General features: G+C 54.8%; 2 protein-coding genes across 4 annotated transcripts in view; one reads left to right on the forward strand and one right to left on the reverse strand.

Moving 5' to 3' along the window:
- Positions 1-4,386: 4,386 nt before the first annotated feature.
- On the forward strand, positions 4,387-20,801 carry RAB35 (RAB35, member RAS oncogene family). Of its 2 annotated transcripts, XM_079762447.1 has the most exons (6): positions 4,389-4,619; positions 9,724-9,774; positions 12,938-13,061; positions 17,373-17,497; positions 17,585-17,709; positions 18,818-20,801. In XM_079762447.1, the coding sequence occupies exons 1-6, from the start codon at positions 4,568-4,570 to the stop codon at positions 18,944-18,946; spliced, it is 606 nt and encodes a 201-aa protein (XP_079618573.1). In that variant the 5' UTR covers positions 4,389-4,567; the 3' UTR covers positions 18,947-20,801. The 2 variants fall into 2 exon arrangements, with proteins under 2 accessions (XP_079618574.1, XP_079618573.1); XM_079762448.1 differs by lacking the exon at positions 9,724-9,774 and having other exon boundaries at positions 4,387-4,619.
- Positions 20,802-21,297: 496 nt separating this feature from the next.
- BICDL1 (BICD family like cargo adaptor 1) overlaps positions 21,298-27,427 on the reverse strand; it is an 80,603-nt gene continuing 74,473 nt past the window's right edge. Inside the window, exons 9-10 of one of the 2 annotated variants that reach the window (XM_079762236.1) lie at positions 25,290-25,410; positions 21,298-22,866 (exon numbers count right to left, since the gene is read on the reverse strand). In XM_079762236.1, coding sequence (XP_079618362.1) covers positions 22,705-22,866; positions 25,290-25,410 — 283 coding nt within the window. In that variant the 3' untranslated portion in view covers positions 21,298-22,704. The remainder of the gene's footprint in view (positions 22,867-25,289; positions 25,411-27,427) is intronic. The other variant, XM_079762237.1, reaches the window with a different exon arrangement.

The following is a 27,427-nucleotide window of genomic DNA, read 5'->3' on the forward strand; positions in this document are numbered from 1 at the left end:
ATAAGGGAGCCCCAGGGTCCCCAGACTGCACTTTGAGAACCACTGATCTAAAAGATGAGGAAACGAAGACCCTACTGAAGGGCTTGGTGGGAATGGAGGGGAGGGGCCTGACTCTGAGTTTATAGTGAGAGACCTCAAATTTGGCCCATACCCCTCATAAAGCAAACTTGAGTGTTAAACTATATTATTTCTGATATTCCTTCTCTTTAAATTCTGTGTGTGGCTTCTCTTTAATTCAACAGACCACCCAGAGGATACCAGGATGGTCCCTGCAATCGAGGTACTTAACGTCCACTTGATTTTGAGGCTACCTAAGGGCAGGGCAAGGCCATTGCCAGGTCTCTTGGTATGGCATCAGGCATGCAGGTGTGGGATAAAGGGCCAATTTCCAGTTCCACCAAAGAGAGACCAGACACAATTTCCTCTGTTCCTTCCCTTGGGCCAGCATGTTGGCTGGCACCCTATCTTGGTCCCTCATTTCAAGTCCCTGACATTCCCTTTACCTGCCCTCTCTAAACCCTACTTACCCCTCCTTCTACCTTCTCACATGACTGCCACGTGTGCTTCCACCCTTGCTACTTAGAATCTCAGCAACTTTCGAACCCACTGCTGACCAGTCTCGGAGCTGGATTTCACAGGCCCTCCAGGCCCCCACTGTGCTAACCCTCCTCTCTCCTGCTGCTTCCCGGCACTGCTGGCTCTGTCTCCAAGGCCGCCTCAGACGTGAGGCCGCGTCTCCTTCACCCGCAGCCTCCCCACTGGCGAGTGCACTTCCCGACTTTCCTCTTTGTCAGCAAAGCTCTTTAAAGTGCCCTTCACCCATCTTCAGTCCTCACTACTCAATCCTTCCCATTCGCCAGCGGCTAATCCTCCACCTCTGCTATCCTGAAAAACACTTCATTCAACACCACTATGCTCACCACCCATTCTTTTGCTCTTTCATTCACTGCCAAACCTCTTGAATGAACAGTACATACTTACACCGCCATAGTGTCACTGTCCCTTAAACCTCTGCAAGCTCCTGTTCCCCGTATTTTCCTCTTGAGACACATATTTATTTGCATTCTCTACCAGAACGTACGCTCACGAAAGCAGGGGTTCTAGTTTTGTTTATGCTGAATCTCCCGCTCAGAGCCTGGCACACAGTGAGCCCTCAGATGCTTGTGGAAGGAACAGAAAGCTCCCTGAGGATGGGGTTTTGTTTTGCCCATGTTATATCCTCAGTGCCCAGCACAGTGCCTGGCTCCTAGTAGGCACAGTATTTGCTGACTTAGTGAATGAATTGCCAGATACGCGATTTTTAAAAAAATGTTGCTTTGGTTCATGTTTTTATATTGCCTTCTGCACCTGTCCCTTCCTGCTGTTACCCCACACTCGGGCTTCAGCAATAACCTCCTTTAAAGTGCTGCCGTTGGAATCCCCGTTGTATGCTGCAGCAGATTACTTTCCTAAAATAGCGTTTTGCTGTTGCTCCTCTGCTCAGACTTTCACTGCCTCCCCAGTGCAGTTTCTAATGTGCAAACAGGTGGTGCTGCAAAAGCTCAGCTATAAGCTGTCTGTGCAGAACAGTGAACAAAGTTTACGGTCAGTGCTACACACCGAATCTTACCTCAGGCCAGGAAGTTTGTATCTGTACCCACATATAAAGTCTCTATCTACAGCTACCTACCTACCAAAACATAGCTCCAATCATTATAGTTTAAATAAAGGTAAAATAGTATTTCTACAGGAAATGTACTCAGAGCTTCATTTTTGGGACGTCAGGCACATCTCCTGACCTACAGGGAATTCCCCCTCAAAGACAAGATTGATGCTTCTCACAGACTGTGACAGTGGCTGTTTAAATACACCCGTCATTCAAAGCTCTTTCAATTCCAGTTCCATCAGGAAATCTTTTATGATGAAATCTCTTTCCCCGCATTCTAGCTGGGAGTGATAGCATTCATCCTCTGAAGTCTAGACTGCTCATTTGACAGCTATTTTCTCTCTTGTATTGTCTTGTATTTTTAATTCCTCATGAGTATATCTTATTCTGATGAACTTGTAAGCTCCTAGAGGGAAAGGCTCTATTCTATCCTTGGCACATAATAAACAAATAGCACTCATTAAACAATCAGTTACTAAATAAATGAAGGAATTAATGTCATAGACAGGCAAGCCCGGCACCTGTTCTTCACTACGGCCAGTTCTGCTCTACTCACAGGTGTCCTGCCTTGGACATGGTGCTAGAGTCTACAGTGAGAGATGGCTACCAGTATGACGGGCCCGTGTACAAGGGCCTTGGCTAACTGTTATCATGTGCACACAGGCATGCCTGGTGGCATGCGGGCTCAGTCCCAGACCACTGCACTAAAGCGAATACCGCAATAAAGCCAGTTGCACAAATTTTTTGGTTTGTCAGTCTCACATAAAAGTCACGTTTGCACTCTTACTGTAGTTTAAGAGTATAATAGCATTATGTCTAGAAAATGGAATACATTATTACTAAAAAATGCTACCTGAGCCTTCATGAGTTGTGATCTTTGTGCTGGTGGAGGATCTTGCCTTTTTTGTAAAAAACAGGAACGTGCGCAGCACAGTAAAACAAAGTATGCCTCTGTGTGCCAGTGACTTACAAACACAGCTCTAATCCTCACAGCTACCCTGTGTGGAACCGGGGGTTCTGAGACATGGGATGTGACTTATCCAAAAGCTCAAAGCTGTTCAGGGACGGAGCCAGGACTCAGAGCTGGCCTTCCAACAGTCTCTTCACCTCCAGAGCAGGTTGAGCAGAGCCGGAGTGCGAGCCTCAATGGTTGGTCAGGGGTGAGTGTGCTTGCCTGGAGGCTACACGGATGTTTCCTTCTTCCCTGGTATTTCCTAACTAAAATGGCTGGATCGAAGGGGACCCCATTAACCTTTCCCGGACCAAGAAGGGCCATTTCTCAAAGGTCATATGAGCAGCTCTTCTCTCCGTACCTTCAGCTTCCAAACCCAGGTTCTTTTGACATCACCACACTGATTCTCAGCTCCTGGAAAAACTCAAAGCTTTATTCAGACACTCCATGTGCTGTTCAAGGATCTTCCCTGCAACATTGTGTAACAAAAAAATTGTAACCAACATAAATGCCTATCAACAGCAGAGTGGTTAAATTATAGTTCAACCATGGGGAGTACCATAATGCAGCAAAAGGCAGCGCACATACATGTATGTGTTTGCACAGGCACAGAATAGTCACTGAAGGAGATTTATTCATTCATTCAATATATATTTATTAAGCATTTCAAGGTGTCCAAGAAACATCATTAAGAGATTACCTATGAGGAGTGGGTCTGAAGGAAAAGTAGCAACTTGTACTTTTTGGTAAAATGTACATTTTTTTAAAAAAAACTATGAGCATTACTTTAAAATTTTAAAAAATTGATTTGAGAGAGAAAAACATCAATTTGTTGCTCCACCCATCCATAAGCATTACTTTTTATAGTCAAGATTTTTTGTTTTATCTTACCTTTTGGTTTAAGGATATGTTTGTCTTTTGTAATCCTACCTAATATTTTGTTTATATTCTTTGAATATTTACATTCTTTCCATATTGGCATAGATGGTGATTTTAGTTACTTTATTTTGGGTTTTTATTGCTTCTTTTAGGGGAAGTACCCATTGTAAATTTAAGCAGCACAGGAATAAATGAAACGTAAAGCAAAGCTCCTCCCCATCCTCAGCCCTTTTCTCTCTCCCCTCAGAAAACACACTGGGTCATTCATCTATCGGGCCCAGCGTCATGTAGGACGGGACTCCGAACCCAACTATTCTCCCCATTTTACCAAGAAGGCAACTCAAGCTCCCGGAGTGAATTACGGGCTAGGATGTGATTTCGACCCAGAGCTGACCTAAAAGGCCACCCTCTAACCCGCTCAGCTCCGGCAGGTCAAACTCGGCAGCCGCCAACCGCTTCGGCGTCCCTTCCGCAGGCTCGGGACTCGGTGGCCGGAGCCAGCACCCGGGGCGGCGTCCACGCAGAAAGGGGGCGGAGTGTCCGAGTGCCCGGGGTAAGCCCCGCTCGCACGGTCGCTGCGTGCCTGTCTTTTCCTCTCCGCAGATTGCAGGGCTGGAAGTTGAAGGAGCCGGTCCGTCCCGGGCCTCGGCCGGGCTTCTCCGGCATTCTCGGCTTCTTTCCGTTTGGGCTCGACAGCAGCTCATCTTTCCGAGCCCTAAGGGCCGCGAGCCGCCACTGCGATGCTCCCCGAGAAGTGGGCACGCAGGCCCGCGCCGGCGGGACTGCCAGAGCGCATGCGCGGTGCGCGAGCGCGGCGAGGGCGCGGCCGGCCGACGCTGCGGCTGCGCACAGGCGGCGCCGGACGCTGCGCCTGCGCAGTGGCGGGGTGGGGCGGGAAAGAGAGAGGCGGCGGCAGCGGCGGCGGCGGCTGCTGAAGAGGAGGAGGAGGGGGAGCGGAGGGAGGTGTTTCTGTCAGTTCCGGCTGTTTGTTCGGGAAGTGGATCCGCCGCTGCCGGAGCAGCCCGGAGGGAGCTGCGGTTCGCGAGGCCAGCACCGACCCCGCCTGCCTGCCCGCGCCTCCCCCGCCCGCCATGGCCCGGGACTACGACCACCTCTTCAAGCTGCTCATCATCGGCGACAGCGGTGAGGGCCGAGGCGGCCGGAGGCGGCGTGGGCCCTGCCGGGCGCGGCCCGCGGGGGCCTCGGGGCGGGCGGACGGGCGGAGAGCTGCCGGGCCGCGCGGGGCGGGCGGGCGGGGCTGCCCGGCAGTCGCCGGCCCCAGGGGTGCGCCGAGGGGCTCGGGGCCGCGCCAAGGAGCGGTTGGGGCGCCAGGCTGCGGAGCCGAGGAGCCGGGCGGGCAGGGGTCGGGGCTGGGGCGCCCGGTCCACTCACCGCGCCTGCCGCTGCCTCACGTGTGACCTTGGTCAAGTCGCGCGATCTCTGGAGTTGGAGAGACCTGGGTTCGAGTGCTGGGACTACCAGCTTCCTCCGTCTGTGACCTTGGGCAAGTTGTTTCGCGTTTCTGAGCCTCAGTGTCCTCATCTGAGAAGTGGGGACTTGCCTCGCTGGGTGGTGTGAGCATGCGATGAGATAAAGCTGGAAAAGTGCTTAGTCCCGACCTGGCGCAGATGTTTTCTATGGAAATGATTGTCAGTTTCTTCCTCTGCAAAGTGGGGCTCCTGCGAGGTTTAAAAGGTAAGGCAGGTGAAGCACTTCGCACAGGGCCTGGCCCATTCCTGCCGAGTCGCTGTTGCTCGCTCTCCCTATGGTTCCGGTTCCTCATCTGTAAAATGGAATAATTGGGTGGGTGTCACTGGGCTGTTGAGTGTTCGGTGAGGTAACGCGCCAGGTGAGTGTTCAATATTTGTTTGCTCTCTGTGCTGTATGTATATGGACGGGCACTGGAGGTGCAGCCAGTATTACAGAGATCTAGCTCAGCGCCCTGCAGCCTCTCCGTGCCCAGAGCGTGCCTGGCACCCAGTAGGTGCCTAACGCATAGTTGTTGAATGAATATTCAGGCTCCTGATGAGCATTAGGCTGGTTTCTGGGAAAGGGTGGAGGGTTTAGAGGTGGTGTTTGGAGTGTGGCAGGTACGCAGGTTTATGGGGTGACCAAGAGGTCAGGGAGGCAGGCCTCAAGAGGTTTATAGGAGTATAACTGAGGTGCTGGGATTATATGATGGGGAAGGAGACTGGGGAGCGAGACTGGGGAGCACCCGATTTTATAGACCAGACCAGACCTGAGTTGAATGTGGGCAAGGGGGTCATGTGACTAGAGGTGGTGGAGCCCATGGGTTGGTAAGGAAAGAGGGGACCAAATCAGAGGGATGGAAGACCTGATGTAGGAGTGTTGGGTCATAGCTGGGCCAGGGAAGTGGGTGGGTTTTGGTCTCCTGTGGAGCTGGATTGGGATGTGGTTGGTGGTTTGGATCAGGTGAAAGATGGCTGAGGTTTCCGTGGTTACTGGTGGAAGGGAGAGGTAAGAGGAAAAATTAGGGGTTAACTACAGAGATGAAGAGTAGCTGTGGTTGGGGAAGGAGTTAGAAAGGAGGAGGTTGTGGTTTGAATAAAAGAAAACCAGACAGGCTGTGTAGACTTGCTTTTGGAGATGGCCGCCGGCACTCCTCGGGTCCGGAGGTTTATGCCGTTACAGGATTTCATTTCAGCCCTGGTCTCGGTTCGGAGGGGCTGGCCCCGGCGTGAGTTCTCTCTTTTGGAGTTAAAGTCAGCTCACCTTGGTCAGGGGTCCTTCTCCCGCTGCAAGACATCTAGAGCCTGTGTTGATACCCGAAAACGAAAAGCATAAGCTCAGCAAGAAGATGTGGCTTGTTGACTTTTCTTCTTTGTCAAACCCAGGGGATGGTTTTGGCCCCCTTTTCACAGTACATTTGCATGGTGTATTGGTTTTTCACTCAGAAGTCAGGTGTTGGAGAAGACTCACTGGCTCCTAGTTCAGTGTGTAGAGGACTGTGTTGTGTAGAGAAGACAGATGCTTTGCAGCTTAATTTCTCCGGACAGTGAGCTGATACTCAAAGCCAAACGCTTAGGAGACTGGGAGATGGTCGCCATGGAAGTTCAAACGAATCTTTGGCAGCTGAGCAAGGAGACGAGCATCATGTGCTCGCCTGACCTGGGCTCCTTGTGTGGGTGCTTCCTTAAGGCTTACCAAATGACTTCACAGACACGTGCCCATCGGCTTCTCCCCTGTGCCTGTGTAGTTTGTCGGAAACGCAAACTATGGCTCAGAGGAGTTGACTGACTTGCCCAGAGCCACACAGCTCATCAGAGGCAAAGCCGGGAGTTAACACACATGGATTCACGTGTGAGCAGCTGGTCCCAGGCCTGGCAAACAGTAGGCCCTCGGTGAATGTTAGTTTCTTTCTTTATAAATCTAGAGTTCTTCCCACTCTGCCAGATTGTACATGCTTCTAGAACTCATTCCGTCAGCTTCTGCAGCTCTTCTTTATGCCTAAGGTTCTTCCTCTCTCTTATGTTTCAACATTGGCTCTAATGTGTAAGCATTTCATCTGATTCATGAGACCAGCTGGAGGCTGGGGCGGTCGTCAGAGAGCTAGTTAAAGCCTTTCACTTTACACACGTGTGAGCTGAGGCTTGAAGAGGGGAAGTGACTTGTCGGAGGTTATCCAGTGAATTAGTTACTGAGCCAGGTTTGAAATTGAGAACACTTTACTTGAAGGTCTAAAGGTCTTCAACAGTCTAGAACCGAAGCCAGGAGGAGCGAGGGAACCATCGCCCAAGGGAGGAGCAGGGCTGAGGGTGGGGACTTCTGTGGAGGCTTTTTGAGGGTCGGAGCATCTGTGTAGCCCAGAAGGCAGAAAGCAAGGGAGAGGGGGTGTGATGCAGGGAGCACGGTGAGGACAGAGTGGTGTGTGAAGTTTTTGCAGAATAACTCTGTGCCTCCTGGCTACCAGGAGGCGTCGAGTGCCGCCGCTGCTGCTTGCTGGGTAAAGGATGATGGGGCTGGACTGTGGGGTTTCATACTGGATACGGCCCTGGGAAGCTGTTGACTTCAGCTGTGGTGAAGGTGGATTGGGACTTGTCACTTCCTCCCACAGGCCAGTGCTCTGGGATGAATGGTAGCAGCGTGTTTTCCCAAAGAAGCCTCTTCCGGGGATCTTTGGGAGGTGGCATTTCTGCGGGTGCCTGTCTGTTCCACTCGAAGGGAAGAGGAATGCTGGAGGTCGGTGTCAGGCCCAACCTTGAGGCTCGGAGGGGCTGTTGGTGTGGTGACTGTAGCGGTCTGTGTGCAGACTGGTGGCTTTCAGAAGCTGCAGAGGAGCTGGGGGAGTGAAGGGGACCCAGAGAGGCCATGCTGGAGGGAGCGCTGCTTCGCGCTTCATGCAGAGAGCACCTCCCCTTATCTGTTTAGATCTAAGGATCTGCCACCCCTCAAAGTTTGCAAAGCACTGCCTTGGCTCCTGTTAATGCTGCCGTCAGCATTAGATAGCACAGCTGTCAGTGTGATTGGCATCCACTTAGTCATAATTCATTAAAGTGTTTTGTTGGCACCTACTAAGTGCTGGGCCTGGCTTCAGCACATTAAATGTCCAGGGTAGGTGAGGCGAGATTGCCTTCCTGGAGGAACTCACAGCCTAGTTGCCCAGACACAGCTTTTAGCTGAGTAAGTGGACCCAGAAGTCTCCAGGAGGAAGCAGAGGAGCAGGCGGGACTGATGGGGTGTTGGCATTGGACAGAGCGCTGGGAGGGACCCAGCTCAGGACTTGGGCTCTCCTTGGCTCAGCAGGAAGCCTCGTAGAGGCAGCAATGAGGAAGTGGCTCTGAGCAAGAGTGCTGCAGGCATGGGCTGAGCAGCAGGTGCCATGGGGCACAGCACCCCCAGCCTGCCTTTGGGAAGGTCAGACCCAGGTTTACCTTGAAACGTTCTCCTGGGCCTCCCTGGACAGTGTACTCACCTGGAGAAGCCTCCAGACATGTCATCCAAGAGGACTGCTCCGAGAGGATTTCTGGGTCGGTTAGTGTTAGGCACAGCTGGGGCTGGGGGCGGAGGTGGCTGAGGAGCTGATGAATGCTATGGACTCCTCCCTCCAAATATGCACATATACTCAAAATTTGCACTTAGTTGTGGGCGTTTCTGAGACCCTGGGCTACGTTCTCTTCCGATCTAGTTTTGATAGCACTGCTGCTAAAAGTCACCCAGAAGTGAGATGCAGGAGCCTCTTTGGGGTCTTTGTTTTGAACTTCCTGAAACAGATGCAGAAAGACTCCCCAAGCAGAATGTATTGGAAAGAGCTTTAGAGCTCCCGAGTAGACAGCTCTGGATTCAGATCTCAGCTCACACTTCCTGCTGAGGCCCTAGGCCAGCTGCTTAGCTTGTTGGAGCCTCAGTTGCCACATCCTGATCTTAATAGATGCAGCTGGAGTTATAGGAGCATCAAAGTGCCCACCACACACAGCTCTCTATGCTAATTCTTTCCTTCTGTGGTCAGTTGACCCAGCTGGCCTTAGGGGGTGGCGGGGGTAGGGGAGGGACACAGGACAGGTTGTACCTGGAAGGCTAAAGCTGCTGTGTGCTGAAGTAAAGGGAGGCCAAGCTTACGAGGGTTCCACCTGTTCTGGGAACAAGTGTGCCGGCAGATGCTGCGGCAAGTGAAATGCTTTGTGCACGTGGGAGCTGTTGGGCTGATAGGTGTATGGCAGACACCCCTCCTCGTGGGTCCAGCTGACTGACATACCTGGGTAAGATGGCTGACAGCTGGTTAGAGTTGTCTGCGCCTCAGTTTCCTCACCTGCAGAATAGCCCCGGTGATCTCAAGGGTTCCTTGCAGCTCTGCAGGTCCTCGTCTCACTGCACACAAACGGAAGCTCCACACATGATGTGCCGTTTTCTAGGGACCACATTTCAGACGCACTTTGGGGCCAGTTTCATTTGGTGACTTCCCCTGCTTTATTTCTGTCATCTGGTACCTTCCTCTGAGTTGCTGGGGCTAGCCCTCAGCACAGGACCTGGGCACGAGTCCCTTTCTCATTTCTCCCCTGGGCTTTGGGGGGCAGCTTGTCTTACACTAGGACCGAGGAAAAGATTAGAAATTGAGTGGGGGAGATGCTCGTGGTGTGTGGCTGCTTCAGATCAAAAGCAGTATTGAGGAGGGAGCTCAGTCCCACTGAGGTTAAAACTTAGGACCTGGGTGTCATCTCCCTGCAGCAGGAAGGACTGGCTGAGGGGAGGGACCCATGCTGCCTCTCATCTCCTGCTCTCTCTCTTGCAGGTGTGGGAAAGAGCAGTTTACTCTTACGTTTTGCCGACAACACTTTCTCAGGTGAGTGTGCCCCTGAGGTGCTGCTGAGGTGTTTCAGTTTTGAAATCCCTTTGCCTGGCGCCAGAACACCTGCCTCTGCCTCATGTCGCAAACCTTGTCAGTGCGATTGCAGGCTGAGGGACGGAGAAGCAGGGGGAGGCACAGGTTAGAAGCCTCTGCGTCAGTCTTCATTTGTCTGGTTCAAAAAATAAATCCTTTACTGGCCCATACTTTGGCCTGGGTCTATTTGTGCCCCAATATTTAAAAGAGAAAAAAAAAAGTTAAAAAAAATATTGCAGGTTAGTACATGCCTGTGTAAAATTTCAAACAGGAAGACTCACTAGTGGAAAATGAAAGCTGTCCCTTTACCTACCCCTCTGGTGCCCTGGGAGCCTCTGTTCGGCATGGTCTGTCTTTCCGACTTTTCTTCTCCACTCCACATGCGGTGGTCAGCGACTCGCCTTCCCCTCGTGTGTCAAGGATCACTCTTCACGGCACATGAGACCTTGGTTCTTAGGAATGGCTCTGAAGTTCCCCTGGCTGCGGATGGATGCACATGGCTCCCTAACAGTGCTCTGGATGTGTGCGTGCTTTCTGGTAGCTTCTAGTTTCAGTGATCTGCATTCTTGGGCTACACTTTGTTTCTTCTTGCACAGAGGAAGAGTCATGAGGTCGGGGTATGTGCATGTAACTTTTCACAGTGCTCTGAACAGCTTTCACAGCTGTACTAAGGGAACTGACGCTACCACTGAAGGGGGTTATTTTATTTATTTTACTTAAAAAATATATACTTATTGATTTCAGAGAGGAAGGGAGAGGGATAGATAGAAACATCAGTGATGACTGAGAATCATGGATTGGCTGCCTCCTGCATGCCCCACACTGGGGATCGAGCCGCAACCCGGGCATGTGCCCTGATTGGGAATCGAACTATGATCTTCTGGTTCATAGGTCAACACTCAACCACTGAGCCGCACCAGTTGGGCATGAAGGGGTATAAAGGGCCCATCGATGCTAGGTCTTGGATAGTCTTCATTTTTGCTAAACCAATCAGCAAAAAGTGCTATCTCGTTTAAGTTTGTATTTCCCAGATATTGGTGAAGTGGATGTGTTTGTTGAATACATCAGGTTCATTGCAGAGACTTCGGGCGAGCTTGGGCTCTCTGATCAAGGATGAAGTGTGACTGTCTTGTAGGGAATTCCCTATGATGTGGTTAAGGGATGAGCTAAAACTAGGAAGTGATTACATGGCTACCGCCTCCTTGGTGGAGAAGTGGGTTTCTCCCAGCAGCCGTCCTGCAGCACCACTGTGGTGTGATGTGGAAAGAGTTGTCTGTGTGACCATGAGCCTGACTAAGTCTCAGCTCATCGTCAAGTGGGACTGGTCATCGTCCTTCCCACAGAGGGTTATTGTGAGGGTCACCTGTGACATTGCAGGTCCTAGTGCCTGGGACTCGGGAATCTTTCAGTACCTTCCAGTGGTTTGTTATTGCTTCTGTTCAAAAATGGTCACTTAAGGAGCAGCTTATCATTAGGCTGAAAAAGACTCATTTTCCTTATGACCTTGACCTTCTGACTCCCCATCCTCATGGCTTCCACTCCTGGAGGGCTCTCTTTTGCTCTCTCACTCCTCTTCCCATTTCTACCACCAGTATCTTAGTTGGTTCTAGCCTGCAGCATTTCAGCAGCTCCTCCCCGTCCCCTGTCAAACTGCTGACGTTATCTAGCTAGTACATGGCTCTGCCAGGGGCTTGCCTCTGCTTCAGACCTCAGCGGCCCTCTTAAATGGCAGAGTTTATGGCCAGGCTTCTCCACCTCAGAACTGTTCACACTCTGGGCCTGTGATTCTGTGTTGTGGGGGCTGTTCCGTAAAGGATATGGAGCAGAAGCCCTGGGCTCCACTCACCAGTAGTATTGGTCCCTCTCCCCCATTTGTGACAACCAGAAATGTCTCCAGACATTGCTCAGTGTCCTCTGCGGAGACACAGTCCTCCCCGCTGAAAACCACCGGTCTTCATAATCTGTTTCAGCTCACCTTTCCAGCTTTCTGGCTCCTACTGTTTGTTCATTCTTTTGCTGTTTCCCAAGCTCCCTCGCTTACTCATTCATTCAGCCGCCAGCTGCTGGTTGAGTGCCTGCAGCAGTAGGTGCTGGGTCACACTCCTTGGCTCATCCAGAGCCCGCAGAGTGCCCAGTGCCCAGAATGGCTTGTTTCTGAATGTTTTCTCTGTGTTTTGCCTCTGGGTGGGATGTCTTCCCCCCACCTAATCTCAACCTTTGACATTTTACCTATTCTTTCAAGCTAGGCTCGAATGTGACTTCTTCCCCAAAGCCTTCCTTGATCTCCACCCCACCTTGAACTTTGACCTTTCCTCTAGAGTTTTGATATTTTATAGAGTCAGTTGTGTGTGTGTCCTGTCTGCAGCACTGTGTTATACTGTAAGCTCCAGTTGGAGTGAAAACATGTCTTAGCATTCGGGCCTTTGTAAGCCTGGACAGAGCTGGTACACTGGCCAGAAATTCCCTTCCACTCCATCTCTCACAGATGCCACCGGAGAGCTGTTTGTAATGCAGCTCATACTCTGATTAAAACCTTCAGTGCCTTCCCGTCACACACAACAGAAAGCCCAAGCTCTCCTAATGGTGCAAACGCCCCGAGATCAGGCCTTGGCACCCCCTCCCTACCTGACTCCGACTCTGTGCTTGACTTACTTTGACCCCCCCTCCCTCCACTGCTATTTTTGCTATTGTCTCCTCTGCCTCAAACATTGTTTTTCAAATTGCAGGTCATGACTTGTGTGTTAGGAAGTTAATTTGTGGGTCTTTAAAAACGTTTGGAATAGAATAGAAAAAAAAAAGTGCATGATAGGCCTCCCACTAGTCTCAGGCCATAGCTAACAGTCCAGCCACTCTAATTAAAGGAGCCTGACCCTCCCCAGTCACATCTTTGTTTTTTTTCCCTTTGTGGCACTCATCACTTTGAAATTGTCTTTTTTATCTTTGTTTCATTGTATCATGTCTGTTGCCCTCACCTTGACTATGGGTTCCATGGAGCTCCATCACGCCAGGGACCTTGTCTTATTCAGAACTATGTCCCTGGGACCTCGATCGTGCTGGGCCCAGAGTGAGTGCACTGTAGTCTGACTGGGGCACCTGTGGACCTTGCTAATGTGTGTGCTTGCAGGCAGCTACATCACCACGATCGGAGTGGATTTCAAGATTCGGACAGTGGAGATCAATGGGGAGAAAGTGAAGCTGCAGATCTGGGACACAGCTGGGCAGGAGCGCTTCCGCACCATCACCTCCACGTGAGTCAGGGCACTTGCCCCCATTCTGACCCCTCGCCACCGACGGTGGACACAGTTGAGTAACTAGCCCAGGTCATGGTGGAAATGTCACGGGTGGGTCCCGGACTCTCAGGAGGTAAGCTCCTTGCTGGCCACAGTCAGTGGTGTTAAGCTGAGCCCTCCTCTTCCTAAGGATGTGAGAGGAGGAGGGGATGAGATATGGCTGCTGCTGTGGGTGGGCAGTGGCTGAGTACCTGGCTCTGGGGTTGGCAGGACAGTACATGTCAGTCAGCATACCCTCTGGCCTTTGGTCCCTTTGTTGCTGCTGGCTTCACCTGGTGGTCAGACACTTCTCTTGTTGGGTTGTCAGCTGTGCAGCTTCCCACCACACACCTGCCTCTGGGAGCTGGCTGCTCTCTGTTGGGAGGGTTGGAAGGGGCGCTGGTGCATAGGAGGCTGTTGAGAGGCCATTACTTGGCCTCCCCAAAGCTGGTTACTGGGAACCCGGCTCACCCAGTGGGCTGCCGCAGCACCTTTGTGACTCTTAGCTGCAAATGGGAGGAGAACCCAGCTGGAGCGCGACCGTGGAAGCCTGTGGAGGGGCTCTTGGTTCTTAGGCTGTTAATGGAACAGGTTCCAGGAAAGAGCAGGGCTTTGAAGGCAGATGATATTAAAAAAAAATTATGAGCCAAGTTTGTTTTTAATATTTTTATTTATTTCAGAGAGAAAGGGAGAGGGAAAGAGAGAAAAACATCAGTGATGAGAGGGACTCATTGATTGGCTGTCTCCTGTATGCCCCCTACTGGGGATTGAGCCCACAACCTGGGCATGTGCTCGGAATCGAACCTGGGACCCTTCAGTCCCCAGGCCGACGCTCTACCCACTGAGCCAAACCAGCTAGGGCAATGGTTCAGAATTTAATTTTTGTTCGGTGTGACCGTGGGCAAGCTGCCTGAATGTTCTGTGCTTCGGTTTCTCACAGGGTTTATTCATCTTCAGGCTTTGCTTTGATGCTGAGTCCTGTGTGCCAGGTAGTCTGTGCTTGGGCTTCATGAGCGTGTCATTGAGCCTTCTGCAGGCCGTGCCGTGCTGTTATCCCCATCGGACAGACGCGGGAACTTCCGAGAGGGTCCTGTCCCCGTGGTGGCAGAGCCCGGGCTGCACACGGTGGTGTACGTGCCAGAGTAGGAGCCGGTGTCTGGCCCGTAGTAGTTGCTCTTTGGGAGGCCTCTCCTTTGCCTCCCCCCAGTGATCCCTGTGAGTGGGGCTTTTGGGAAGGTGGGTGAGGAAGTTCTCCGGCCAGAGATGCTTTTCCTCCCTTCAGCATACAAATGGGGCGGACCCCAGGCTGGCTGCAGGATCTTCTGAGGGTGGGAAGTGTAAGGGGTAAAGAGCCTCTACAGTGGTGGCTGGGAGCAGAGGATGCCGGCTGGGTAGCCTGGTCAAGGGATTGGATCCTGAGCAGTGTGGGGGGTTTCTGTCGCTGGGCTAGCTCTGTAGAGAGCACTTGTGTACTGTGGTCCGAGAAGCCCCCAGCCCCAGGGGTCCTGGCCTGGGGTCTGCCCAGTGCCGCTTTCTTGCTACTTGCCGATGAGTTACCTGAGCCTCTGGTGTCTCAGTGCCTATTTGTGAGGCCCTAAGGAGGGCACTGGGGTCAGAGGCTCCTTGGGGAGGGAGGATGGGCGCCTTCAGGTGGCCGGTGTGTCCAGGCTCAAACAAGACCAAGACCTCATGGTCAGACCAAGGCACTGACCCCAGCTGTCCTGACCTGGGGCTGGGACTGCCACAAAGGGCTTTACCTACTTCCTTTCACTTAGAAAGTCCTGTGATTACCTCCATTTTATTAACAAAAAAGTGAGGCCCAGCCTGGTTGGTTAGTCAGGAGTTGAATTGAGGTCTGATACCAAAGCTCTTGCCTTTAACCAGCCTATAGTCCTGCTCTCTGCTGACCCCTCACCCCCAAGGGACTGGGACGTGGCAGATGCTCTAGTGCTTCCTGTGGGTTAAAGCCAGTCAGGGAATTCGGGGCAGCCGAGGTTATTGGGCCTGTGGCCGTGAGAAATGCTTCGGGCAGGGCCGTGGGCCCTGGGGTGCCCGGGCTCTTTTAGCAGAGGAGCCACTCCCCTCCCCTGACTACCAGATTCTTTCAGCGCGGGTGGGAGGGGTGCACAGCTCCTCATTCTGTTGGGGAGCCTGGAGTTCCTCAGCTGCTTGAGGGCAATGTGCTTCAGGGTGCTCGGGAAGGGGCAGCACTGCACCCTGGTACTGTCCTGTTGGCCCGGGGAGGCTGAGGGTAGCTCCATCTTGGGGTCCCCGACTGCCTCTCATGAGGCAGGAGGCTCTGCAGGCCATGCCGAGGGGCCACGTTGTGCTGGCAGCTGCTGAAGAAGGAAGGATACTTGGGAGAGGTTGGGAGTTTGTTCTCTTCTCAGGGGTCAGGTCAGGGTACAGTAGTGGGGCCTTTTCTGATTCAGGGCATTAAAAGAGAAACTAAAATCGCATCCTGTTAGCCTGCCAAGAAAGAGTCCTATTGTCACCCTCTCACAGTTTGTCTCTTGGTAGTTGGGTTTTGCTGACCAAGAGGTGTGGCTGTGGGGTGTGGGTTTGGGGAGGAGTAGTGAGGTGTGGGGTATGAGATGAGATGAGGGAGGTGACGGCCCTGGAGGTAGATCCTGGTGCCCTGACTTTGGCGGTGTGACTTCAGGCAGGTCACTCGGCCTCATGTCCTCACTGGTAAAACAGCAACCGCCCTGTCCATACAGGTTGTTGCAAAGATTAATTAGGTAGTGGATGTAAAGCGCTGGGCGGTGGGCCTGGCACAGAGCTAAATTGTGGTGAGTGAAGTGATTACTGATGGCGGTGGTAACAGGTACCCAAGGCATGGGCACCCTGCTGGCCAGAGCTCTGAGTCTGTTTCTGATAACGGGCCTCACCTGGACCTCACAGCGGGCGGAGTCTCCCAGGGAGCAGCAGGGGCTTTGTGGTGGGACTGGGCTGGGGCTGGGGCTACTTGGCACCTTCAATAGTCTTAGCAAAGGAGAGTTTGGAAATACATTCCACTCTGCACACTTCGCTGGCCGGGGACAATGTTCTCTTCCTGCACTTGTAGCTGCTCAGAGGGGTGTCCACGGAGCCGAATTGGTAACAACCTGGCACACTCAGCAGCAACTGCTGTGGGTAGAGGACAGGGCTGGTTCTGAGGGCACAGTACCTAAATGGCTCGATTGTTGGGGCTCCCCAAGGCAGTGGTTGGCAGAGCTGTGGGCACTGGTTCTTACCTCGTTCTCAGAAGCCCCTGGTTAGTGAGTCTCTGCCGCTCTGAGTGGTTACACAGCATCGGGCGGGGGAGGCTCTCCAGGAAAGTGGATGTGTGAGGCCTTGTCCTCCTCTTCCTCCCAGGTTGATGTCCTCCATCTGGCCTACTGAACCACGGGAATGAATGGAGGCATGGTGTCTGGAGGCGAATGCTTATACCCTCCTGCCATCCAGACCTTCTAGCTCAGCAGGTCGCCAACCTTTTGGACCTCACGGACCACCAGTTGGCGACAGCTGTTCTAGCTGACCTCAGGCTGCGGGGTCTGTACGTTTGGTGGTGGCATATGTGGGAAACCCTCTTCCCAACACTACCTGCGTGCCATACTGTGTTCCATGCTCCCCTGCCCCGGCATGGGTGAGGGGCAGGATGCGAGGTGCCCCCCGTCTCCTGGGGGGTGCAGACCTTGACAGACTTCACAAATGGCACATCTTCTTGGAATGGCATTTTACTAAAATTTGAGGAGAGAGAAAACTTTTGAATGTTAAAACAAGGGTAGTGGCCCTGGCTGGTGGATAGAGCATTGGCCTGCACACCAAAGGGCTGTGGCATCGATGCCCAGGCAAGGGCATGTATCTGGGTTGCAGGTTTGATCTCCTGGCCCAGGTCAGGGTGTGTGGGGGAGGCAACCAATCGATGTGTGTCTCTCCCCCTCTCCCTTCCACTCTTTAAAAATCAATGGGAAAATATCCTCAGGTAAGGATTAACCCAAAAAACACCAAGGATAGTGATAATATGATGTCAAATGCACAACTTGCCTGAATTTTAAAAACGAGAACCTCAAAGACGTTTCAAGCTAGTGGCCGACGCCGAGCAACCTGGTTGGCCGCCTTGGGGACAGCGTGAGATTCAGTGCTGCTGGCTGAGCAGTGTGAGCCGGGCCGGCAGGGCCAGGCAGAGAGGGGCCTCTGGGTGTCTTGCTGGAAAGGGTTTGCCTCCTCCCAGGTCCCGGCCAATCTGGAAGTGGGCAGGCAGGTCTTGTGTGGGCTGAAGCTTTGACACAGACCCTGGCCCTACAGGTATTATCGGGGGACCCACGGGGTCATCGTGGTTTATGACGTCACCAGTGCCGAGTCCTTCGTCAACGTCAAACGGTGGCTTCATGAAATTAACCAGAACTGTGATGATGTGTGCCGAATATTAGGTGAGATGGGCTCACTGGGGTGGGGACTGGGATGGAGGGTGCCAGGGGTGCTTCTGCAGGAGCAGCTGACTTTGCTTTGCCTTAAAGTGGGGAATAAGAATGATGACCCTGAGCGGAAGGTGGTGGAAACAGAAGATGCCTACAAATTCGCCGGGCAGATGGGGATCCAGTTGTTTGAGACCAGTGCCAAGGAGAATGTCAACGTGGAGGAGGTGAGGCCTGGGCCGGAGCAGGGTCAGGGAGGGAGTGGGCCCAGCTCTGCTCCACCACCACAGCCCTGCTCCTCCCGCTAGCCTGCTGCGGCACCAGGTGGCTGACAGAACCTGTCATAGTAGCTGCCAGGCCTTTAAAGTCTGAGCTCACGTCTGAACAGTCCTCTCAGGTAAACTGTTCCGTTTCAAATGGGAAACGGAGGTTCCAACTTAAGGAAGAGTGCCCAGCTCGTTAGAGGCTAAGTCAAGCTTAGACCGGTCCGCACCACCGCCACGCAGTGTCCACTCAGTCCTCCGCCTCACTGCCCTGCCCCGGCCCACAACGGTCCCTCTTCCTGCTTTCGGGCTTTTCTGCAGCCTTGGCCTCCAGAGCTCCCGTGGCACCTGCTGTGGACACATCCCTCCCAGAGCCTCCCCCCCAGCAGCCTCCCGTCACTTCTGTGGGGCCTGCTAGAAAGCAGCAGGAGTCTGGGAGAAAGCCGGCCTTTCCACTTGGGGCCTGTGGCGTGGGGCCCGTGTGACCTTGGGCGGAGCTTACGGGCTCTAGGCTCCATGTGTTCCTCTAGATCTGGGGGAGAGTCCCTTGGGTTGTGAGGAAAAAGTGAAGCAAATTGTCAAGTGTTTGATGATACCGTTCCTGGTGGAGTGGAGGACAGGACTGAGGGCTGGTAGGTGGATCCTGGCAGCGAAAGGATGCCTTGGGGTCTGAGGAAGGTTCTAGGCTGGATGTGCTGGGAGGTGGCATGGAGTGGGCAGGCTCTGGGGCCCTCTACGCAGTCACTAGTAGGGGCACCTTTATCTGTCTTGTCCAGAGAGTCCAGCTGAAGGAAAGGGGTTCTTTCTCTCTTTAAAAGAGACTGGAAAATCCTGAGAGTGACTTCTCCAGGACACAGCTCAGTGGGCTTTGATGTTCCTCTTTGACCTCTGCATGTCACCACCTCCTTCTAAAAGGGTGCGAAGACACACAGACCAAAAAATTCACGAGTAGAAATAGAAAGCTGGGCCCTGGGAGATGGGGAGGTGGCCTTGCTGGCCAGCAGCGGCAGCGCAGCCGAGACGGGCCTCCACACGAGGTCTGAGGCCCACCCTGCCTCCTTCCTCCTCACAGATGTTCAACTGCATCACAGAGCTGGTCCTCCGAGCAAAGAAAGACAACTTAGCGAAACAGCAGCAGCAGCAACAGAACGACGTGGTGAAGCTCACGAGGAACAGTAAACGAAAGAAACGCTGCTGCTAATGCCTCGCAGCCCCTGCAGAGACTGCACTGCGGCCACTCCCTGGCCCGAGGCCCGCCGGGATCCTCGGGGGACAGTCTCAGTTTCGTGCCGTTATTTAAGAATTCTCCACGTTTTTGTATCTGGAGGCGCCATCGGCACTTCCTCCCCTCCCCCTCGAGTACCAAGAAGGTGGTGGACAACCTGCCCTGCCCTTCTGGTGCCCCTGCCCCCTGGCCAAGGCGCCGGGGCCAGCGAGGACGCTGCCAGCGAGCGGACTGATTACCGATTTGTACATAATGTAGATTGCTTTAGCCGGCCGTCTCACCCTCGTCCTGCTCTGACTTCGCCTCCCTAATGCCAGCCTGCTGCAACAGACCCTCCCTCCCCCCCCATCTTACCGCCAGCAGCTTCCTGAGGAGACGGGATCGAGTTCTAGCCATGTCTTTTGCCAACCTGGGCTGGTGGAGTGGCTCCACGTTCCCCATTCTCTCCTGCAGGCCATCGTTGACTTCTGTACCTGGCAGGTAGGGCCTCGCCCAGCTCCCTGCCCGCCCCATCCCCTACCCCTGACTATCTGGTAGTTGGGGGGCCTGGCCTTGATGTAGGCCTAGGGTTCCCATTAGAGGCCCTGCCCTCAGCTGACCCAGCCCGTGGGTTCCACAGGAGTCACTCCTGCCCTTTGGCCAACAGATTTCTTGTCCTGCCTTCTAGACGCCTCTAAGCTACAAACCCAGGGGAGCTGTGCTTCTATTTATACCAACCTGTTTCAGTTCCAGCAAAAAGGGTGTGTTCACGCAGGAACGGGGCTTAGGAGCATTATTTTAACAGCTGAGAAAATGAAGCCACATCAAATGAATTAAGTTCCTCACACTCTTTCCTCTTCCTGAGGTTTGGCTGGCACAGCAGCAAGAGTGGTGGCCTGCCCTTTGGGTCCAGTGTTGGTAGAAAAAGTGAACGGCTTCCTGTCTGTGGGCCGGGCTCTTGGCAGAGCATTCCTGGATGTTTCTTGGTGGGAAAGGAGAAGGGCCTCACCCTCGTCTGTGTGGGTCCACGGCCTCCACTGAGTTCCTGGGTCTTCGACGTGGGGCGTGGGTGCTGCTGGACGGGGATGCCGCCTCTTGCCTCTGAGCTGGGTGGCAGGCAGCCTCAGGGCACTGACAGCTGTCTTGGAGCAGAGGTAGCACGAGGATTCCTAGCAGGTGGGAAGGAATGGCAGCTGCGGCTGAGCCAGCCAGCTTTGACGACCCTGGTCCCTCGGAGGAAAAACCAGGGTTATCTACACTTGATTACTGTCCCCTTTCCTCCTCCTTGGGACACTTGATTCACCTTTCCCCTAAAAGGATCACGTAACCTGGGAATAATTTATTTCAACACCGTGGGGTGTTCTACTAGATTACCTTTCCTGGCGATTTCCAGGTGAAGCCCTGACTGGACAATCACATCACAGATCACACTGCAGATTTTCCTCGTTAACACTGTTGAGGGGTTTTTAATCAAAACGTGGGGTTTCCTTTGACCTGCCTCCCCACTTCCCCAAACTGCCAAAACACTGTGGCTCCATGTGACAGGCCTTCACTCCGGAGCCGCAGGATGAGTTGGGGGAGTGCTTTGGGCCTGGGAGGCGGTGCTGCGGAGGGTGGCCGATCATGGGTCCTGGGTGGGCAGCACGCTCCACTCTGAGCACGAAGGCGGTGCCATGTGGCGGTGCTTGCAAACTCAAGCAATAAGAGGAGGGGGTCCTGGAAGTTCCCAGCCCCGGCTAGAAACCCTCATGGCGCTGGCAGCTGGACGTCCAGGCCCAGGTGGCGGGGTGACTTTGGTGACAACTGCCTGTCCCGCTGAGTGTTGTTCGCATGAATGGGGGGTGGGGGTGGGGTGCTCACAGGGCTGGGCCGATGTCCTGGTGGACCTGATGCGAAATCCTGTCGAACAACAAAACTTTTAAATGGTTTGCTAGGATTATTTCTGTATTGAAAGTTTCTAATTATGCTTTTTTAAAAAAGTACTAAAAATAAAGGTTCAAGCTGCCAAATTTTCTTCGGGGCTGTTTCCTCTCCTCTGGCTGTGCTCTGGGTGGCCTGGCTTCTCCCACCACGTGTCCGCTCTGGTGGGTTCTTGTCTGAGTCCTGAACAGGGGCCTCTTGAGGCCCAGGGACACGGAGAAGCCAAGTCCCCTTTCTCCACGGAGGCCTGGTCCACGCTGAGGCTCTGGTTCGATGCGCTGGCCGAGCACAGTGGTGAGATGCCAGGGGAAGCGCCTGTTTACTTCCTCACGGCCGGAAGGATGCAGTGGAAGCTTCGCCTGCGTGACTTCACTCGGGCTTGAAGTTTGTGCCAAGCTGGAGGGCCTGCCCGTGGCTGGGCAATGGCAGCCTTCACTGGCAGGGTGCCCAGCCGGGGTGGGCGTGGAGGCAGCGCCTTCGGCCACTGCTCCCAAAACGGCCGTCACCGACAGGGTGCCTCCACCCTCCCGGGAGCTGCCCCTTCTGGCTGATGCGCTGGTTGGGTCCCTGTGCATGAGGTGATCTCCCAGGCGCCGGGGGCTCACCATTTCTGCCTCTTCACGCCAGCCAGTGGCGGTCCTGAAAGGTAAGTTGTGTTCTAACACCCCCTCCGGGCACCAATGACGAGGCAGGAAGCTCTGTAGAAATTCAATTTATTCTTAGACTATTTTCAAAAGAAGCAGTGGTGTGCTGTTTTTCTAAAAATATGCCTTTATAGATTTATATATAATATGTATATTATAAAATCCATACATGTATTTACATGATTGCTACATACAAAAGTACAGCACTGTGGTATGTACATATCTATAGATACATTCCTTCCGCTCCTCCCTGCTGGGCTGCTCCCAGGTGAGGCAGCTCGCGGCGGGCTGAGCCGGTGCCTCCGAGTGAGGGCCTCCGCAGAGAAGGTGCGCGGCTGCTGAGGGCGCAGCAGGTGCAGGCTCATCCTCCCGCAGGCCTGGGGGGCAGTATCTGCAGGCGTCACCCGTGGTGACAGTGCTGCCCTTGAGGTGGAGGTGGCTGCAGAGCCTCTGGGGCCATTCTGTGTCCTAGACTTGCTTGGCTGAACCAAGAACTTGTATAGGTGAGGGGAGTGGGAGGCTGGGAGGTGGGGACCCCTCCCAGCCCTGGCCCACGAAGGGGAAAGGGCTGGGTGGCTAGAGCCTGCAGCGGACCTGTGAGAAGACTGGCTGGGGGGAGGCCTGCCCTGGCGTGGGCCCTTCTTCCTCTGGGCTGGGGTGGCCTCGGCCAAGCCTCTGCAGAGCCCACTGTGGCCGAGCACAACAGCCATCAGGCCCCATGGCTGGGTCTCCTGCGAGGTGCTCCTGGCGAGGTGCATGCACACGGGTGAGGGGCCGCCTCCCCTTACTCCCTGGGCCAGGGCGTGGGAGGAAGGAGGCTCAGGCCTGGGCGTGGTGCCCTGCAGGCTCGGCCCCCACGGGCGGGCAGGCAGCGGCAGCCTCCTGAGGATGCAGAGGGCCTGTTTCTCCTGTTCCCGATCCCGCAGGGAGGACAGCAGCCTGGGGTGGGGCGTGGGAGCCACTGAGGGGTGGGCCGCTCGGGGCAGCCTGAGCCCTGCTCAACAGCAGCGGATCCTAGGGAAGCCCAAGGGCGGCCTTCAGAGGCCAGGCAGGCCCTCCTGGAGGACGTGGCCCCGGTGCGGGCAGGCCGTGCCCCATAGAGCCCGCATGTGAACACAGTGCACTGGGCCTCACCCGCACCCTTTCATCGCCTCCAGTCCACCCATCCTCACTGGCCTGACTCCTCCCAACTTAAATTTTCCTGAAGAAGGAGAATAGCCGTTTGCCTTCAGCGGTGCTGGGCTCGACCCCACGCCCTGGGCCACGGGCCCGGGAGAGGGCAACAGCAGGCCGGCTCCGTTCCTTCAGGTGCGTGTCCATCAGCTGCCGGTCAATGACCCTGTGCATGTCATCCTGCAGAGAGCAGAGCGGAGGGACTGAGCAGGGCAGAGTCCCGACGCTGGGGGTGGGCAGGGAGGTGACACGTCTGAAGGACCGAAGGACGTGAGATGAGGTGAGATGAGGATGAGGGAGGAGATGAGGGAGGGGCTGCCCCAACCAAGAAAGCAAGTGAAGATGCCAGGACACACGAGCCAGACGCCGCCTCCACAGTGCTACCCCTCGGCTGGCCCCACGGACGGCCCAGAGGGCCTGCAGCCGGTACCTTCCTGTCTGTCTCCACGTTGTCCCGCCCTCTGCCCTGCCTCCTATGACCTCTGAGGCTGGGTGGGTGCCTGCCCCTGCTGGCAACCTCAGCTTGCCAGCTCTCCAGCCAGTGCTGGCTTCTGCCCCTTTTCCCTCTAATTATCGGCCTGAGCTACACACCGGCAACTGCACGTGACAAGGACACAGACGCCCTGGGTGCCTCCCCTGCCTACCAACCACCACATGCACAGCCCCTTCCTGAGAGGTCCCCATCACCGCTTCAGGGCTCGTCTTGCTCAACAGGCCCATGTCCTTAGCCTCCTCACCGGGGAGCACCTTCCCCCTTCCAATTGGGTCCAGTTGCCTAGAAAATGCCCCTCACCCGACTCCACCTCACAGAACAGCAGCTTTGACCTCAGAGGAGCCTCTGGACGCCGCTCCACTCTATTCTAGCTGCCAAACTCCGATTCTGTGCAAGACTCCTTCTGACAAGGCTTTCTGCCGCCAGCACAGCACGAACACTGTTGGTTTAGAAATCCAGGCAGCCCTGTCTAGGTCACGGCAGCAGGAAACATAACCAGCATCTTGAACCCTGCGGGCCCTGGGCAAAGCCTGAGCCTTGGGCTCCCCCTGGAGTGATCCCCTGCTCCCCAAGGTCAGGGCAACCACTCACTCGAGCGCAGAAGGGGGGCTGCCGGCCCCTCCCTGAGCAGCTAGTCCATCACCTCCTACCCCCCCCCCCCCCAGCTCTCCCAGTGGAGTCCCGCCGACGTCTGCAGGTGTGAGTGTGAAGCAGAGACGTCCTAGCCGTCACCGTGGCCGCCCCGCTGGTGAGGAGCGCTTACTCCCTCTGGCCACATCCTGTTCTCTGTCCTTCCATCCCGACGTGCGTCACACTCCTCCTCCCCGCACCCTCCTCCTCTCAGAAATAGGAGGCATGCTCCCTACTCGCAGCCCCGTCCCCGTGTCTAATCCACAGCACCGGGCCCTGCGCTTAGGCCGTGCTCGATAGAACCGACCGGTTAAATGCAGCATCAGGAACGGCAGAGCGTCCTGCGGAAGGAGCCCTTTCAAAGCTGCCAGAGTTTATGCTGGCACATTGCACACCGCATTTTTATGCTTATATCACTTTAGAACATCGCACACACACACGCCTAAATAAGCTGCTCACAATCCCACACCTGCCGTTATTTCTCTGAGCAAAGCAACCCATTTATGAGGAGGTGCTACCAAGAAACCAGGGCCAGCCTGTCAGTGCCGGCCACATGCTGCCCAATTCACGGACGTGATGATGACAGGAGAGGCCGGGGCTCGGTGGCGGGGCGCACAGCACAGAGATGATGCCGGACTCCAGCACACAGACGCGGTGGGCCACGAGGTGCGACAGGGACGGACTTTCATGGCAGAGGGGGAGGGTGGGTGGGATGAGAGCGCAATCTCACCTCAAAGGCAGGAGGGGTGTACAACTAAAGCTGTTGATACGGGAACTGAGAAAGGCCACTAGATCAGAAACCAAAGGAGCCAGATAGTAAAAAGCCCTGAGGAAGCGAACTGTAGCCAGGAGAGAAGAGAACAGAACAGGACGTCAGCCAGGGACCAGCTCGGCGTGGAGGGAGCATCAAAGCTTAGGGCCCTCCACAGCGGGGCTCGGGGCTCCCCTGGTAAGGCCACAGGGGTCTAACCAGTGGTCACACCCACGTCCTGAATTGTACTACGCTGGCCCAGAGGAGAGCCGGCGGGCTGAGGGGCGGGCTGCTGGCTCTGAAAGCTGCGGCCCCAGAGGGACGCACCGGCTCACGGTCGCCGGGCTCGCACCAGGACAGGGCTCTTGGCCTTGGAGAAGGGGAAGGGCAGCAGCTGCAGCGGCCTCAGCGGACTCTGTCTGCACGGCCACACAGGGCTTCCTGGGCCCTCCACCGTCACAGCTGTCTCCCAGCCAACTGAAACAAAGCTGCGGAGGAGGCCCCTGTGCCGAGCCTGGAGGTCGCCGCAGCCCCACGCAGCACAGCCTGGGCCCCGCTGCTCCTGAGAGCATCCTCAGGCGTCCTTCCAGGGTGGGGGGCAGGACTCTGAACTTCACAGGTGAGACAGGGTGGCTGCTCACCCACGCACATCGGACCCTCCAGTACCAAACTCTCCTTACACGCTGCCTGCATTCAGACTTCCCGGAGCCCCGTCCTCCCCGCCCTTACCTGCCAAGCCTCAAGCTGCTGGGAGAGGTTTAGTTTCTGCTGAATGGCATCCAGCAGCTGGCTGTTCAGAGACATCATGTCCATCTTGCACTTGGCGAGTTCCAGCTCCACAGCGTTCTTCCTGGAAACAGACAAGCCGTGAGCATGGACGCCTGGTGCCGGAGCGGCTGGTTCTTTACCACCCGATGAGGCAACGGGCTCTGACCCTAAACTCGTAACCAACAGTAACAGGAACTATGATGTGACTTTGGAAGGCTGGGCGGTTCGCAGCACGCTTTCACAGACTCTTCTCAATTTCCCTAACCAACCGGTAGGGGAGGGATTATCTGTCACCCCATCTCACAGACACGCAAAGGCCTCACACAGCACTAGAGCTGCTAATCCTTCTCCCAAAAGGCCAGTCTCTGTGAGAGGTGGGGACCTTGTCCTCCTGGTTCCCCCCTTTTCACTAGCAACACCCCCCTTAAGGGATCTAAGAGATACACGTGCAAAGGTAGCCACAAAGTGGTGATGATCACAGCTCAGCTAACCATAGAAGCCAACAAAGAGGGGCCTGGTGCTCAGTTACCATGTATCTGGACCTGGGGACAGAAAGCACCAGAAAACAAGGTCGGATATACTTGCTTCGGAAAAGAAAAAGTGCCTGTGTGTATACAAGGTCACAGGCAAAAATGTCTCCTTAGTTATCTCTGGATGATGATCATTGATGGGTAAATGCTCACACACACTTTCACATTCTGAAATGCTTACACACATTACTTCGTAAACCCTGCCCAACACTGCTGAATTCTAGCTCAATGCAAAACAGTATTAATGGGGAGCGGGAGGGGGAGCGGGAATAAAAATGCAGGAGACTGAAGGGGCCGCCTCTGCAGAGGCGGCACTGGTTGCCTCGCTGCCAAAACGAGCATTACTTAGTCCTCGTCTTCATCCCTTTTGCATTCGGCACTACGAAGACTAGCAAGTGTCCTCCTCGTACAGGGCCAGCGACCCAAGGACCACAGCCGAGGACCGGCCTGCAGAGGCCGCCCAGCTCCGGCCTCAGGAACGCACCAGGCTAAGCATGGCTGGAAGGCGGGGCAGTTGGGGTAAAGCACTCAGGCCACCACCATGACCGGCACTTCCTCACTGGCCCCCAGGCCACCGAGCAGTCAGTCACCTCCCCTGACACCCCACCGCTCCAGACAGGCGCCCCGCCCGCCCTTCCTGGAGAAGTCGCGCAGGACCCCCGGCCAGGGGTTGCCGCCCGCAATGCGGCTGCAGGGACGAGCTGAGCCTGTCCAATGAGCGCCGGCGTCTCAGACACCGCAGCTGCGCGTCACGCCCGCTGCTATTGGCCAGTGGCAAACGCGGAACTCCTCCGTGGAGCCGGTTGCCAGGGACGCCCAGCCTGTCAGAGCGGCTCCCCAGCGCCCCACCCCGCTGCCGCCTCCTGAGTTCCCGGGCGACCCCGGCAGGTGGCGCCACGAGCAACCTGGAGACCCGGAATGTGCTGACTAACGCTGCGGCGGAGGGCGAAGGCCGAGCTCGGAGGGTCTCCCGGAAAGCGCCCGAAGCAGGGCCTGCCTCGCCCACCTCCGACCCGGCCTCTGCTTGCACACTAGCATCTTGGTGCTCGTCCTTCGTGAGAGGCCCCAAACCAGAAAGCAAAACCGCAGAAACCACTAACCCACATGCCAACCAGAGATTTTAAAAGGAGTATTTCAAGGGGCTAGAATTCCTCATTTAAATGAAAACACCAGTAACGGACTCCCTTTTGTTTTTGTAAGCTAGATTGCTAACCCTAGAGCTTTGTTTGTTGTGAGGGCCCTTCACCTGCGAGGAGATAAAATCAGGGAATGCCATAGGATTCTGGCAGCCCAGGAGAGGGATGCCTCCAGACAACCTGACGTCGGCTTGGTAACCCCTGGACCAATCCTAGGGCTGAGAATGCGGGACTTGAAGACCTCTTCACGCTCCTCCTCCTCTGGAACACTTCGTGGGTTTCTGCCTAGCTGGGTTCCCAACCTACAAACTTTAACACCCTTGAATAAATACCATGTATTTTTAGCCAAAATCTCCAGACTCTCTTGAGTTCATTGGACAACATATAGGTTGTGAGCCGCACTGAGAGTAAAATTCCTAAATGAACTGACCAG

This window comes from Cnephaeus nilssonii, assembly GCF_951640355.1.
Source record: "Cnephaeus nilssonii genome assembly, chromosome: 22".
In the NCBI taxonomy this organism is placed as follows: domain Eukaryota; kingdom Metazoa; phylum Chordata; class Mammalia; order Chiroptera; family Vespertilionidae; genus Cnephaeus; species Cnephaeus nilssonii.